The sequence below is a fragment of the Bufo gargarizans genome, chromosome 9, assembly GCF_014858855.1.
Source record: "Bufo gargarizans isolate SCDJY-AF-19 chromosome 9, ASM1485885v1, whole genome shotgun sequence".
Lineage (NCBI taxonomy): Eukaryota > Metazoa > Chordata > Amphibia > Anura > Bufonidae > Bufo > Bufo gargarizans.
In genome coordinates, this window is record NC_058088.1 from 189711429 (window position 1) to 189729360 (window position 17932).

At 42.9% G+C, this 17932-nt stretch overlaps 1 protein-coding gene across 1 annotated transcript; it reads left to right on the plus strand.

The window, feature by feature from the left end:
- The first annotated feature begins 1085 nt into the window (after window positions 1–1085).
- On the plus strand, window positions 1086–4460 carry FAM166A (family with sequence similarity 166 member A). Its single transcript, XM_044269065.1, has 4 exons — window positions 1086–1381; window positions 1515–1666; window positions 3671–3785; window positions 4339–4460. The coding sequence occupies exons 1-4, from the start codon at window positions 1228–1230 to the stop codon at window positions 4458–4460; spliced, it is 543 nt and encodes a 180-aa protein (XP_044125000.1). The 5' UTR covers window positions 1086–1227.
- The last annotated feature ends 13472 nt before the right edge of the window (window positions 4461–17932 follow it).

The following is a 17932-nucleotide window of genomic DNA, read 5'->3' on the forward strand; positions in this document are numbered from 1 at the left end:
CTGTGTGATACTGTCTGCTGAGCTGTGTATCTAATCCTATCCTGTGTGATACTGCCTGCTGAGCTGTGTATCTAATCCTATCCTGTGTGATACTGCCTGCTGAGCTGTGTATCTAATCCTATCCTGTGTGATACTGCCTGCTGAGCTGTGTATCTAATCCTATCCTGTGTGATACCGTCTGCTGAGCTGTGTATCTAATCCTATCCTGTGTGATACTGTCTGCTGAGCTGTGTATCTAATCCTATCCTGTGTGATACTGTCTGCTGACCGGTGTATCTAATCCTATCCTGTGTGATACTGCCCACCAAGTTGACCCCGAGTCGTCGGATGCTTTACTGCCCCCACATCAGACGCCCGAGGCCTGTGAGACATGGACCGGCTCCGGATTCCGATGGGTCACAATGGTTGCCTAGCAACAGGAGATGTACAAAGCTCCACTACTCCCTTCTCTGTACTGCACCCGGGAACCAGCAGGGTTACAATGTAAAAATGGCGCAAGAACCCAAGAGCAGCCTGTTCACTCCTGATCCCTACTACATCCCCGGGTAAGTGCCCAAAGCGGTAAGGGGCATGCAGGCACAATTCTTACCAACATGGGGTCCATTCGGGTGGCCTATCTGTTTCTATGGGTGCCATAACTTATGCAATATTGGAGGAATAGGATGTGACCCAGCTTTAGAGATGCCCCTATTGATACAGTGGTGCAGGGCCAGAGGGGGCGGAGCTCTGCCCCGTGGCATTAGTGTAGTGTTCCTTTAAATATTTCCATGTAGGGCTGGAGATTAATTCGCCTTTGAAGATTCTGTTTTTTTTAAGGAATCGTCAAATCGATTTTTATAATGTCGCCATCGCGCTGCCTCCTGGCCCGCCCCGCTGCTTCACCTGCCTCAATGCCACCTCCTCCTCCATATAAGCCCGCCATGACGCATTAGGGCTCATACACACGACTGTTGTTTGGTTAGGCCGCAGACCCATTCACTTCAATGGGGCCGCAAAGTTGCGGACAGCACTCCGTGTGCTTTCCGCATCCGTGGCTCCGAACATGTCCTATATTCGGACCCACGGAACTCGGATGAAAGTGCAGGTAGTTTTTGGCAAAATCGCCCCGCCCTACGTCCATGCTTTCTTTTACACTACAGTTATGGAGGATTTTGCCCCCAACTTCGCTACCAGCTTGGAGGCACCTATGGCAGCACCACAAGACACCTCCTTACAGACCCCTCCGTGATGAAGAGCCCCCGCTCCGTGCTGTCGCCCCTGAGGCATCCCCTCCCTCAGCGGGCAGCTGAACCCCACAAATTCCAACGCTCACATGTCTGCAGCTTTCCGATGGATCACGAAATTGTGTTACCAAAAATTTACATTCCACCGGGATATGCAGGTGAGACCCCCAACTATCTTATACTGTACCCCAAAAATAGTATTCACACCCTACTCAGGTGACTATACTATAGTCTAAACCATATATGGTGCTGATAAACATCCTATTGCTTCATGGGTGTCGCCCCCTGCAGGTCACCGACCGATGCTGCAGTTTCAGCACGCCACCTCTTTCAGTCACATGGTCGCCAATGCAGTTGATGACTTTTTGGAGGTCCAATCATCAGTGACCGGACGGCAGATCAACCGTGCAGTGGAAGATACTTACAACCACGACGCCAGAGAGGTAAGTGACAAAATCTGACTTCTATCAGGAGGTAGCCATGTAATACCAGCCATATTGGTTGTAATGAAGCTCATGTCTCAGTCACCCGGCCACACAGAAGGCTCTCTTAGCCCTCGTTGAGCTCTGCCTGGCAGAATCCTCATCTACTACATGCTCATTTTTCAGTGAGTCAGACAGACCCGGAGCCATTGACATTATTAATATCCTATAATTTACCCTACAAGGCTTGAGGGGTAACACATTGAAAAAGTGTAGTTCAGTGGTCATGACAGTGATGAAGGAAGTAGCTAACTTCTCTTCCAACTTGGGTGTCAATAGACGCGAGAAATAACTGCAGGGAAAGTAAAGTAAGAAGGGATATCGAACACCAATGATCATGGCATTGCTGGAGAAGTAGCTAACTTCTCCTCCACCTGGGACATAACTCCAGGAAGAGAACAGGATGGCTAACACCAATGGTCACAGCAATTACGAAGTAGCTAACTTCTCCCTCACCTGGGACATAACTCCAGGAAGAGAACAGGATGGCTAACACCAATGGTCACAGCAATTACGAAGTAGCTAACTTCTCCTCCACCTGGGACATAACTCCAGGAAGAGAACAGGATGGCTAACACCAATGGTCACAGCAATGATGAAGTAGCTAACTTCTCCTCCACCTGGGACATAACTCCAGGAAGAGAACAGGATGGCTAACACCAATGGTCACAGCAATGATGAAGTAGCTAACTTCTCCTCCACCTGGGACATAACTCCAGGAAGAGAACAGGGTGGCTAACACCAATGGTCACAGCAATGATGAAGTAGCTAACTTCTCCTCCACCTGGGACATAACTCCAGGAAGAGAACAGGGTGGCTAACACCAATGGTCACGGCAATGATGAAGTAGCTAACTTCTCCTCCACCTGGGACATAACTCCAGGAAGAGAACAGGGTGGCTAACACCAATGGTCACAGCAATGATGAAGTAGCTAACTTCTCCTCCACCTGGGACATAACTCCAGGAAGAGAACAGGATGGCTAACACCAATGGTCACAGCAATGATGAAGTAGCTAACTTCTCCTCCACCTGGGACATAACTCCAGGAAGAGAACAGGGTGGCTAACACCAATGGTCACAGCAATGATGAAGTAGCTAACTTCTCCTCCACCTGGGACATAACTCCAGGAAGAGAACAGGGTGGCTAACACCAATGGTCACGGCAATGATGAAGTAGCTAACTTCTCCTCCACCTGGGACATAACTCCAGGAAGAGAACAGGGTGGCTAACACCAATGGTCACGGCAATGATGAAGTAGCTAACTTCTCCTCAATAGACCTAGCAAATAACTAGAGGAAAAGAAAGGTAAGACAGGGTTTGTCTAACACCAATGATCACGGCAGTGATGGAGAAGAAGCTAAATTCTCAGTCAACTTAGGCATCCCTACTCCTGGGACATAACTGAGAAACATCAATGGTCACAGCAATGATGAACTAGCTAACTTCTCCTCAATAGACCTGCAGGAACAGAAAAGGAAACAGGGTACATCTAACACCAATGGTCACAGCAGTGATGGGGGAAGTAGCTAACTGCCCGTCCAACTCTGGTGTCAGTGGATCTGGGACATAACTGCAAGAAAATAAAGGGTAAACGGGATATTTAACACCAACGTTCACAGCAATGAAGGAGGAAGTAGCTAACTTCACCTCCAAATTGAGTGTCAATAGACTTTGGATAACAATAGGGGGAAAACATGATGTCTAAGACCAATAGTCATGGCGGTGATGGAGGAGGTAGCTAACTTCTTCTCCAACGTGAGAGTTAAAAGACCTGGGACATAACTGCAGGAAGAGAAAAATCAGTGGTCACAGAAATGATGAAGGAAGTAGCTAGCCTCTCAATAGGGTGGGACATAACTGCAGGAAGAGAAAGGTAGAGGGCAGGATATGTACATAGACAAAGCAGCACTAGCGCCCCCTTCTGAGACATCAGCCCTAAACAGTTTTTTGGTTTTCTTTCCAGGATGTTTATACCACGAGACACTGGAAGCCGAAGGCAGAATTTAAATCCCCTTTATCGACATTTAAGAATTCAAAAATAGACCTACCACAAAACCTGCAACGTAACGCCGTACCGGGTAAGTCATCAGAAACTAGGACATTATGGATTCCAACTACTAGCACGTCGTTTTTGCAGTTGTAGCCATTGGTGTTAAGAGGTGGGGAAAGGGAGGGGATTATTTTCCCCAAAAAATTGCCTGTCCCCGAAAGCCTAGAGGAATGGTCAAAATGACACAAAAATCTAGGACTGACAAAGGTCTGCATTAATAGGGATGACTGCTCTAGGAAATAAAAAAACAAAAACAAACACATATTGACATAGGAATTACACATCACCGCCACTAGATGGCGCCAGAGTTACAGATAACACATTTTCAGCACAGTTATGTCACCCCACTCGCCTCAAACGTCCTCCGGAAAATTGGCTGACATTGCGAAGGGGCTTTAGAGATACAGCCAGACACAGATTATATAATGGAGACTGCAGAGGGGCCAAGAGTCCTCACATCCAGTCTTCAGACGGAGCGAACTCGACCATTACCAAAGTCTGAAAAAATGTTAGTGGTTAATTAATAAAAAAAAATAATAAGGAGGGGTGATCAATTAAAATTCTCAACATTTTACCTGAAGGTTACACCGGGTTCATTCCTCGATATCACTCGAGTACAGGCGCCAGTTTTGCACCAAGAGTCAAGGAGAGTATGGATGAATTTGATCGCAGCCAGGTAGGAAAGATAATTGTAAGAGGCTAAAGGGCAACTCCGGTTACGACTGATACACATCAATATAATAAACCCCCTATGTACAAGAATATAACTGCTATAATACTGCTTCTATGTACAAGAATATAACTACTATAATACTGCTTCTATGTACAAGAATATAACTACTATAATACTGCCTCTATGTACAAGAATATAACTACTATAATACTGCTCCTATGTACAAGAATATAACTACTATAATACTGCTCCTATGTACAAGAATATAACTACTATAATACTGCTCTTATGTACAAGAATATAACTACTATAATACTGCCTCCTATGTACAAGAATATAACTACTATAATACTGCCTCATATGTACAAGAATATAACTGCTATAATACTGCTCTTATGTACAAGAATATAACTACTATAATACTGCCTCCTGTGTACAAGAATATAACTACTATAATACTGCTCCTATGTACAAGAATATAACTACTATAATACTGCCTCCTATGTACAAGAGTATAACTACTATAATACTGCTCCTATGCACAAGAATATAACTGCTATAATACTGCTCCTATGTACAAGAATATAACTACTATAATACTGCTCCTATGTACAAGAATATAACTACTATAATACTGCTCCTATGTACAAGAATATAACTACTATAATACTGCTCCTATGTACAGGAATATAACTACTATAATACTGCCCCTATGTACAAGAATATAACTACTATAATACTGTTCCTATGTACAAGAATATAACTACTATAATACTGCTCCTATGTACTGCCCCTATGTACAAGAATATAACTACTATAATACTGCTCCTATGTACAAGAATATAACTACTATAATACTGCCTCCTATGTACAAGAATATAACTACTATAATACTGCTCCTATGTACAGGAATATAACTACTATAATACTGCCCCTATGTACAAGAATATAACTACTATAATACTGTTCCTATGTACAAGAATATAACTACTATAATACTGCTCCTATGTACAAGAATATAACTACTATAATACTGCCTCCTATGTACAAGAATATAACTACTATAATACTGCCTCCTATGTACAAGAATATAACTACTATAATACTGCTCCTATGTACAAGAATATAACTACTATAATACTGCCTCCTATGTACAAGAATATAACTACTATAATACTGCTCCTATGTACAAGAATATAACGACTATAATACTGCCCCTATGTACAAGAATATAACTACTATAATACTGTTCCTATGTACAAGAATATAACTACTATAATACTGCTCCTATATACAGGAATATAACTACTATAATACTGCCTCCTATGTACAAGAATATAACTACTATAATACTGCCTCCTATGTACAAGAATATAACTACTATAATACTGCTCCTATGTACAAGAATATAACTACTATAATACTGCTCCTATGTACAAGAATATAACGACTATAATACTGCCCCTATGTACAAGAATATAACGACTATAATACTGCCCCTATGTACAAGAATATAACTACTATAATACTGTTCCTATGTACAAGAATATAACTGCTATAATACTGCCTCCTATGTACTGCCCCTATGTACAAGAATAACGAGATTTTTGTATAACTTACCAGTAAAATTAGGGATTTTACTAAGTCATGACGTAAAGTCATGATTTTATGAAAGACACGGAGGCGAGTATTTGCTTAACTCTTTCTTTACTGGAATTTAGCAGCAAAGACAATTGAAGAAAAAATCATAAGAGTAACCATGGTAACAAGTCCACTCCCCCACAACCCCTATATAAGGAGCCTCTCTGGCTGGACACTTCCTCTTTCTTTGCAGTCTTCAAACGGCGAAAACCTGAACCCTGGAACGGATAACGACAGCCGGAACCTCAGCCGCGGAACAGTCAAACGGAACCTCTGGAAGGTAAGTATCAGATGATAGACGAACAAGGTGCATCAACCTGTAGGGAAGAGAGAAAACAAATATCATGGTAGTAAACTACCCAACTGAGTTGTTGTACGAACAACCACACCAGCCTAACTAGTCTCCGTGCATGAAAACAGGCAGATAAATCATATCATACAGTACACAACACTACAACCCAGCAGGGAGGGAGAAGCAATGCAACGGGCGGGAAATACTCGCCTCCGTGTCTTTCATAAAATCATGACTTTACGTCATGACTTAGTAAAATCCCTAATTTTATTTCAAGACACGGAGGCTCATATTTGCAAGTTTAAAGCTGAGCAATCACGGAGGTAAAAACGTGCGGATCCGGTCTAAAATAGAATTCCCGAAAGGTAGAGACTCGGGACCAATCCGCCAACTTCATGACATCCTCCAAACGGGCCCCTGCCAGCGACATTGAGGTAGCCGCCGCACCCCGCACCGAATGCGCGGTGAAAATGGAGGTATCAATACCGGAAAGAGAAAGGATCCACTTAACCCACCGGGAAAGCGTAACGCTGGTAACCGGGGAAAAAGGGCGACGAAAAGATATGAACAATTGCGGGGAATCCCGCGAGCGAAAAGATAACGTGCGAGACTCGTACTCCCGTAAACAAGCCACGGGACACAGTTGCAGAGAAGAAGGAAAAGACGGATAAGTGACCGACTTAATGCCAGTCTTAGTGCGACGAGAAATATTGAACATAACCCCTTGCGGTGTAAAATAACGCGCGTCAATGTCCAAAGCCCGGACGTCCGAAACGCGTTTACAAGACACCAAACAAAGAAGGGTCACCAACTTGGCTGAGAGTTGTCGAAGAGACAACAAAGAATTGAGGGGCCAAGCTTCCAGAAATCGGAGAACAGTCGCGACATCCCAAGTGGTAGAAAAACGCGGTCTAGGAGGACGCGACAAACGAGACCCACGTAACAGCCTACAAATCAAAGGGTGTTGACCGGCGGGGCAACCATCAAACCCGGAATGTCTAGCAGAAATAGCTGAGCGGTATACATTTAAGGTACGGTATGCTTTACCCGCCTCAAAGAGAGAAGTGAGAAACTGAAGAATAGCGCCTACAGGGGCTTGCAGGGAATCCAAGTCCCGTGGATCGCACCAACGAACCCATACGTTCCAAGCCGCCTGATAGGCCCGTCTAGTGCCTGGAGCCCAAGCTGACTCCAAAAGCTGTCTGGTTGCCGCTGAAAATTCTGAAGGGTCCCAGGGACCCCTGAGACCCGACAGGCTAGGAGCTGTAGAGATCCGTCTAGCAAAAGCGGGTGATGGCGACCATAAGGGTCGAGCAAAAGCTGCGGGAAAGACGGCAGAATCCGAGGTTCCTCCGTGAGAAGGTTCAGTAACTGAGGAAACCACGATTGTGTTTGCCAGAAGGGAACTAACAGTACCAACTGTGCCTGCTGGCGACGAACCTGAGCGAGTACACGAGGGATGAGAGCGAATGGGGGAAAAGCATAGTGGAGGGAGCCCCCCCAGTTCTGGAGGAAAGCGTCTACGGCCTCTGCTTGTGGGTCCGGACGCCAACTGAAGTACCTGGGCAGTTGTGCGTTCAGGCGTGATGCGAACAAATCGATGCAACATGGGCCCCAAAGAGATAAAATATCTCGGAAGACCCTCGTATCCAACTTCCAATCGCTGGAGTCCGAAATGCAACGAGAACTCCAGTCGGCCAACGTGTTGTGGAGACCTGGAATGTATTCCGCTACCACCGAAATTCCCCTGGAAAGACAAAACTCCCAGAAGTCTTTGGCCAGATAAGACAAAACCCTGGATCGAGTCCCCCCTAGGCAGTTCACGTACCGGACAGCCGATACATTGTCCATACGTAGGCGAATACACGCCCGAACAGAACCCTGTGCAAAGCTGCGGATCGCGAAAGACCCTGCCAAGAGCTCGAGGGCATTGATGTGCAGATGAGCCTCTTCTTGAGACCACGCTCCACCCGTGGATATTCCCTGACAGTGTGCTCCCCACCCCATCAGACTGGCATCGGACTCGATAACCAGATCCGGATGTGGGCCGAATATAGCCCGGCCATTCCATACCGACAAATTGTGAATCCACCACACTAATTCGTCTCTGGTCTCCGTATCTAAGACCAGCGTGTCTGAGTATGAAGCCCCTGCTCTCAGGTGAGCAATTTTCAGTCTCTGTAGAGCACGATAATGAAGGGGAGCTGGGAATATCGCCTGAATGGAGGAAGTGAGAAGACCGATCAGGCGAGCCAGGTGCCGGAGCGATAACTGTGGGAGCAAAAGAGCATGACGAATCTCCTTGCGGATCGATTTGACCTTGGCTAAGGGCAGACTGAGTGATTGGTCCAAAGAATTTATGGTAAAACCTAGAAACTCTATGGTGGTGGCTGGTACCAGACAGGACTTCTCTAGATTGAGAAGGAATCCCAACCCCTGAAGAAGGGATTTGGCCATTTCTAAATGATATAACAGAATGGGAGGATTCTGGGCCATGATCAGGATGTCGTCCAAATAAATAATTAGACGCACCCCTCTCGCCCTGAGCCAAGCCACTACTGGTTTCATGATCTTCGTAAAACACCACGGGGCGGATGATAGGCCAAACGGAAGGCACGTAAACTGCCATGTTTGGCCTTTCCATAAGAACTGAAGGAGATTTCGAGACGGAGGAGCTATTGGGACCGTTAGGTATGCATCCTTCAAATCCAGTTTGACGAACCAGTCTCCTGGAAGTAGCAAATCCCTGAGAAGATGGATGCCCTCCATTTTGAAATGTCTGTACCGAACGAAGACATTCAAATGTTTGAGATTTATGACAGGCCGGTACTGGCCACCCTTCTTCTGTACTAGGAATATACTGCTTAGTACCCCTGAGAGAGGATCGGGAGATAATTCTATGGCTCCTTTGAATAGAAGGGATGACAGTTCTGTATTTAAGAGTGTTTGGTCCGAGATCGGACCCCATGCAATAGTGGGAAGGTCCTTTGGGGTGGAAACCAGCTCGATGGTAAAACCCCGGACCGTAGAAAGGACCCACTGGTCTGAGGTGATCCTTGACCACACATGGGAAAAGTGACGGAGTCTTCCCCCAACCTGCTGGGACATCGGATACGACACACAAGGAAGACTTACCATATGGGCGTCGTGACCCAGGAGTGCCTCGGAAACTTCTGGAACGGGAAGGACCTCCGCGGGACGGAAAGAAGGTAGGTTGGTACCTGGAGTCCTGCAGCGACTGTCGGTAATTGAAGGAGCCACGGCCCGTACCTCTGGGCTGAAAGTTGGAGCGGCCGGACAATCGGCCCCTAGGATTGCCGGCCCTGGAGGAAAAACGCGTCTGAAAGACGCGGCGCATGGAGTTCTGCGCCTTATCGAGAGCCGTAAAGGCGCCAACATACTTCCCCAACTCCTTTATGAAGGGATCTCCAAATAGGAGGCCTTGCGCCTCTTTCCCGGATTCTGACAGGGATAGATTTGCTAATTTAGGTTCAATTTTCATTAGAATTGCCTTCCTCCTTTCAATAGCAATTGAGGTATTGACATTGCCTGCCAAACAAATAGCCCTTTGGGCCCAACCACTGAGGTCTTCAGGGTCCACCTGTGTGCCCGCTGCTTTAGCCGACTCGGCTAAGTCAAAAATTTTGGCCAGTGGCCCGGTCATATCTAGCAACTTGTCTTGACAAGCCTTCAATGCTGAATCCAACCCCTTACGCGGGTTGAACCCTGTTTTAGCCAAAAATTGAACCACCTTAGGGTCTACGCTAGGCGTTTCACAAATCCTGTGGGGAATCAGGGGTCGTGGGCATTCCGCCCGAAGCTTGCTGCGAGCTTCTTTGGAGAGGGGAGTACGGATCCTTGCTTCCAGATACTGCGCCACGTGAGTGGCGGGAAGCCATTCAGAGGATCTAGGATGGTGTAACTGGTCCGGATTAAACAGGGGGTCACCCATGGGATCCAGAATGGTGTCCTTGCCGGACTCTAGAGGGTCTACATCGGTCCCCGTTAATTTAGACGGGTCCTCCTCAATAGCAGGATCAACTGCCACATCTATCAAATCATCCTCCCCAGAATGGTGGGGGTAATCATCATAAGCCTCCTCAACAGACTCTGCGTCTGAATCAGAAACCAGCTCCGGTAAAGACCGGGCGGTTTTCCATGATCGTGCCCTTTCTGCCGGGCGCGGATTAGCTCTTTTACGCGGTCTGAGCGCGCATTCATTGGATGGGCCAGAGCCCACATTCACATGTGTTCTGGAGGCAGGAGGAGGCATTACAGGATTAGTTTGAGCCCTTATAGCCTGGGATATAGTTTCAGATAGGGACACCGAAACAGATCCCATAGCAGCTACTATAGCATCAGATATAGACTGTTGCAGGTTAGCAGCCTGCATCTCCTGAACTGGGACATCATTAACCCTCTGAGGGGGGGAAGGTGAAATATGACTAGGGCGTCTCACCTGAACAGAGCTGGCCGGGGACACAGGGACCATAGACATGATAGAAATACCTGAGGAGTAGGTCACCCCAACAGATGGAAAAAGCACTGGGACTGAAGACGACTGTAAAGAAGAATCGCACAACTAGACAGAGCGCACCACTACACAGATCTGACGATGAGCGCAGGGATAAGACACCTCCCCTTCACCCTGAGGCTCCAATGAGGAGACAGGGAGGAGAAAGATGGCGCCCGAGAATCTCGCTAAGCAGCGCGAGATCTCGGCGCCTGAAGTAAAAATCTAAGATGGCGCCCGAGAATCTCGTCAGACGAGATCCGAGACGCCGAAGCCCGGGAAAACGAAGCGGGAAGGTACAGGTAAGGAAGAAGGAATGGGGGGGAAAGAAGGGGACCAGACAAAATGGCCGAGAGACCACTAGTTACGCTAGTGAAAACGGGACACCGGAACAGCGGGAAACTAGCCGGGCGTCCGCAGGCGTGAACGGGGAAAACAATAAAAAGGAACCATTAACCCTTACAAGTGGGAAACAGAATAAACAAAAGATAGAAGTGAATATGGCACAGAATATAAAAAAGGGGAAAAAACCAAACCACCCCAAGAAGGAACTGGGGCAGAAATAAATATCTAATAAGAAATCTCAATATACAACCCTCAAAACATATAAGGAGAAAAACTAAGAAGCCAATCAGTATAAAAATTTTAACCACTTATCTGAGCTGGAGCAGCAAAGAAAGAGGAAGTGTCCAGCCAGAGAGGCTCCTTATATAGGGGTTGTGGGGGAGTGGACTTGTTACCATGGTTACTCTTATGATTTTTTCTTCAATTGTCTTTGCTGCTAAATTCCAGTAAAGAAAGAGTTAAGCAAATATGAGCCTCCGTGTCTTGAAATAAAATCTCTTTCTCGCTCTTTCCTTGGGGGACACAGAAGACCTTGGGTATAGCTCATCTCCATAGGAGGCGTGACACTAAGTGAGAACTGTTAAGCCCCTCCTCCACAGCTATACCCTCAGCCTGGAGAGAGAGACTGCCAGTTTTTTGCTTAGTGTCCGCGGGCCCCCTGCACTTAATCTGCGACCGTAAGGGGGAGGGCCGGCATAACCCCTGTGTCAGGGGCAGCTAGGAGCGGGTCTCCGGCCCTAAAGCAGAACTCCTCCATGTGCAATGCCCTATGGAGGGGCAGTGTATAGTCGCCCCGCGGTCACCAGTATGGTGGTGGTGTGGGGCTATATGATTATTGGGAAGCTCAGGGGCCAGCCTAGGTCCAGCAGGGACCAGTATGGGGGTCCAGCACGCAGGAGACCGGGGAGGGACTGAGGGGAACGTAGGGCTGGAGAAGCCTTTCTCTTACCACAGCCGTCTTCACCCTCGGTCCGTTCCAGCAGGGTCGCCCCTTCAGCTACTGGCACTGTAGTGGCAGGACGCTGGAAGAGGGACTTGGCGTGCGGACGACCCTTGCGCTGGCGGGATGCAGGAGAGCTGGGCTGCCCTGGTCCACCTTGCCTTCTGTGGGGGAGGCAGCAGTGCGGATGACCGGCACTGGCGCAGCTCGACCCCGGGAGAAACAGAGAGGTCTAGTGCGTCTCTGTTGTCCCTGATGATCTGAAGAAAAAAACAAAGCAAAAATCAAAACTAAAAAACCAAACAGGAGAAAAACAGCCCTGCAGAGCAGGGAGTGTCTTGCCTCCTTGGACACTAAGCAAAAAACTGGCAGTCTCTCTCTCCAGGCTGAGGGTATAGCTGTGGAGGAGGGGCTTAACAGTTCTCACTTAGTGTCACGCCTCCTATGGAGATGAGCTATACCCAAGGTCTTCTGTGTCCCCCAAGGAAATTGGGCGAGAAATAACTACTATAATACTGCTCCTATGTACAAGAATATAACTACTATAATACTGCCTCCTATGTACAAGAATATAACTACTATAATACTGCCCCTATGTACAAGAATATAACTACTATAATACTGCCCCTATGTACAAGAATATAACTACTATAATACTGCCTCCTATGTACAAGAATATAACTACTATAATACTGCCTCCTATGTACAAGACTATAACTACTATAATACTGCTCCTATATACAAGAATATAACTACTATAATACTGCTCCTATGTACAAGAATATAACTGCTATAATACTGCTCCTATGTACAAGAATATAACTACTATAATACTGCTCCTATGTACAGGAATATAACTACTATAATACTGCCCCTATGTACAAAAATATAACTACTATAATACTGTTCCTATGTACAAGAATATAACTACTATAATACTGCTATGTACAAGAATATAACTACTATAATACTGCCTCCTATGTACAAGAATATAACTACTATAATACTGCTCCTATGTACAAGAATATAACTACTATAATACTGTCCTATGTACAAGAATATAACTACTATAATACTGCTCCTATGTACAAGAATATAACTACTATAATACTGCTCCTATGTACAAGAATATAACTACTATAATACTGCTCCTATGTACAAGAATATAACTACTATAATACTGCTCCTATGTACAAGAATATAACTACTATAATACTGCTCCTATGTACAAGAATATAACTACTATAATACTGCTCCTATGTACAAGAATATAACTACTATAATACTGCTCCTATGTACAAGAATATAACTACTATAATACTGCTCCTATGTACAAGAATATAACTACTATAATACTGCTCCTATGTACAAGAATATAACTACTATAATACTGCTCCTATGTACAAGAATATAACTACTATAATACTGCTCCTATGTACAAGAATATAACTACTATAATACTGCTCCTATGTACAAGAATATAACTACTATAATACTGCTCCTATGTACAAGAATATAACTACTATAATACTGCTCCTATGTACAAGAATATAACTACTATAATACTGCTCCTATGTACAAGAATATAACTACTATAATACTGCTCCTATGTACAAGAATATAACTACTATAATACTGCCTCCTATGTACAAGAATATAACTACTATAATACTGCTCCTATGTACAAGAATATAACTACTATAATACTGCTCCTATGTACAAGAATATAACTACTATAATACTGCCTCCTATGTACAAGAATATAACTACTATAATACTGCCTCCTATGTACAAGAATATAACTACTATAATACTGCTCCTATGTACAAGAATATAACTACTATAATACTGCTCCTATGTACAAGAATATAACTACTATATACTGGCCTCTATGTACAAGAATATAACTACTATAATACTGCCTCCTATGTACAAGAATATAACTACTATAATACTGCCTCCTATGTACAAGAATATAACTACTATAATACTGCTCCTATGTACAAGAATATAACTACTATAATACTGCCTCTATGTACAAGAATATAACTACTATAATACTGCCTCCTATGTACAAGAATATAACTACTATAATACTGCTCCTATGTACAAGAATAGAACTACTATAATACTGCTCCTATGTACAAGAATATAACTACTATAATACTGCTCCTATGTACAAGAATATAACTACTATAATACTGCTCCTATGTACAAGAATATAACTACTATAATACTGTCTCCTATGTACAAGAATATAACTACTATAATCCTGCCTCCTATGTACAAGAATATAACTACTATAATACTGCTCCTATGTACAAGAATATAACTACTATAATACTGCTCCTATGTACAAGAATATAACTACTATAATACTGCTCCTATGTACAAGAATATAACTACTATAATACTGCTCCTATGTACAAGAATATAACTACTATAATACTGCTCCTATGTACAAGAATATAACTACTATAATACTGCCTCCTATGTACAAGAATATAACTACTATAATACTGCCTCCTATGTACAAGAATATAACTACTATAATACTGCCTCCTATGTACAAGAATATAACTACTATAATACTGCTCCTATGTACAAGAATATAACTACTATAATACTGTCCTATGTACAAGAATATAACTACTATAATACTGCTCCTATGTACAAGAATATAACTACTATAATACTGCTCCTATGTACAAGAGTATAACTACTATAATACTGCTCCTATGTACAAGAATATAACTACTATAACACTGCTCCTATGTACAGGAATATAACTACTATAATACTGCTCCTATGTACAAGAATATAACTACTATAATAATGCCCCTATGTACAAGAATATAAATACTATGGGCCTCTGATCTTCAGACTACTTTCTCTGAGACGGACATTCTCCGCATGCATGCGCACTCGCATGGCTTCTCGCGTTGTGTGAAGATCCAAGAGCATTCATATAAGGTCCTCACACAGTGGTACCTTACCCCCAAACAACTATTTCTTAGTGGCCTAAGTGACCATGACAAGTGCTGGAGGTGTGGGGAGGAGAGTGGCACTCTTCTACACATTTTCTGGTCCTGCCCTAAAATTAGAGGTTATTGGGACAATGTCTCCCGGATTATTAATGAAATGCTAAACATTAGCCTGACACTAACCCCCCAACTGGTTCTTTTGTGGCTCCCCACAAAGGACCTATCGCCGTCAAAGAACAAACTCCCTACTCACCTGATCCAGGCTGCACGTTTACTCATACCCCAAAAGTGGCTGAGTTTAGATCCCCCCACAATCTCCCAGTGGCTAAATAAATTGGACCAAATACACCGTATGGAGGAACTGGCGGGATGGGAGCTTAGATCCCACGAGAGGCACATGAAGTTATGGGCCCCCTGGGTTGCTTATAGGCAGGCGAATGGTACTTCAGCATCTTAGCGACTGATGACTGGCCACAAATCTATGCGAGCCCTGTAGTGGTGTTAGACACATTAGTAGGAACGAAAGACGCCATATGCCCTTCTATCTTTGGATTCATCTACATATATCTCAATAGCCAGAGACCGTATCTGTCCAGTTCTAAGGACACTCTGTACCCCCTTCCTTCCCCTACCCCCCCCCCCCTCTCGCCCCCTATCGGTTCGTGTTTAACACGCCTACCTCAGGTTGCACTTTGACTGTCAATTGCTGTTATTGCTGAACCAGACATGGAATGTACATCCTGCATATGCCTTATGTATATTGTCAATGCACTTGTCATCTGCAACTAAGACTGTATGTACTGCATTTGTTTATTCATCACTGGATGTTGCTCCTTTTTCTTGATGCTTTTCAATAAAAAGACAATTGACAAAGAATATAACTACTATAATACTGCCTCCTATGTACAAGAATATAACTACTATAATACTGCCTCCTATGTACAAGACTATAACTGCTATAATACTGCCTCCTATGTACAAGAATATAACTACTATAATACTGCTCCTATATACAAGAATATAACTACTATAATACTGCCTCCTATGTACAAGAATATAACTACTATAATACTGCTCCTATGTACAAGAATATAACTACTATAATACTGCTCCTATATACAAGAATATAACTACTATAATACTGCCTCCTATATACAAGAATATAACTACTATAATACTGCTCCTATGTACAAGAATATAACTACTATAATACTGCCTCCTATGTACAAGAATATAACTACTATAATACTGCTCCTATGTACAAGAACATAACTACTATAATACTGCCTCCTATGTACAAGAATATAACTACTATAATACTGCCTCCTATGTACATGAATATAACTACTGTAATACTGCTCCTATGTACAAGAATATAACTACTATAATACTGCTCCTATGTACAGGAATATAACTACTATAATACTGCTCCTATGTACCAGAATATAACTACTATAATACTGCTCCTATGTACAAGAATATAACTACTATAATACTGCTCCTATGTACAAGAATATAACTACTATAATACTGTTCCTATGTACAAGAATATAACTACTATAATACTGCTCCTATGTACAAGAATATAACTACTATAATACTGCCCCTATGTACAATAATATAAATACTATAATACTGCCTCCTATGTACAAGACTATAACTGCTATAATACTGCCTCCTATGTACAAGAATATAACTACTATAATACTGCTCCTATATACAAGAATATAACTACTATAATACTGTTCCTATGTACAAGAATATAACTGCTATAATACTGCCTCCTATGTACTGCCCCTATGTACAAGAATATAACTACTATAATACTGCTCCTATGTACAAGAATATAACTACTATAATACTGCCTCCTATGTACAAGAATATAACTACTATAATACTGCCCCTATGTACAAGAATATAACTACTATAATACTGCCCCTATGTACAAGAATATAACTACTATAATACTGCCTCCTATGTACAAGACTATAACTGCTATAATACTGCCTCCTATGTACAAGAATATAACTACTATAATACTGCTCCTATATACAAGAATATAACTACTATAATACTGCCTCCTATGTACAAGAATATAACTACTATAATACTGCTCCTATGTACAAGAATATAACTACTATAATACTGCTCCTATATACAAGAATATAACTACTATAATACTGCCTCCTATGTACAAGAATATAACTACTATAATACTGCTCCTATGTACAAGAATATAACTACTATAATACTGCCTCCTATGTACAAGAATATAACTACTATAATACTGCTCCTATGTACAAGAATATAACTACTATAATACTGCCTCCTATGTACAAGAATATAACTACTATAATACTGCCTCCTATGTACAAGAATATAACTACTATAATACTGCTCCTATGTACAAGAATATAACTACTATAATACTGCTCCTATGTACAAGAATATAACTACTATAATACTGCTGCTATGTACAAGAATATAACTACTATAATACTGCTCCTATGTACAAGAATATAACTACTATAATACTGCTCCTATGTACAAGAATATAACTACTATAATACTGCTCCTATGTACAAGAATATAACTACTATAATACTGCTCCTATGTACAAGAATATAACTACTATAATACTGCCTCCTATGTACAAGAATATAACTACTATAATACTGCCTCCTATGTACAAGAATATAACTACTATAATACTGCTCCTATGTACAAGAATATAACTACTATAATACTGCTCCTATGTACAAGAATATAACTACTATAATACTGCTC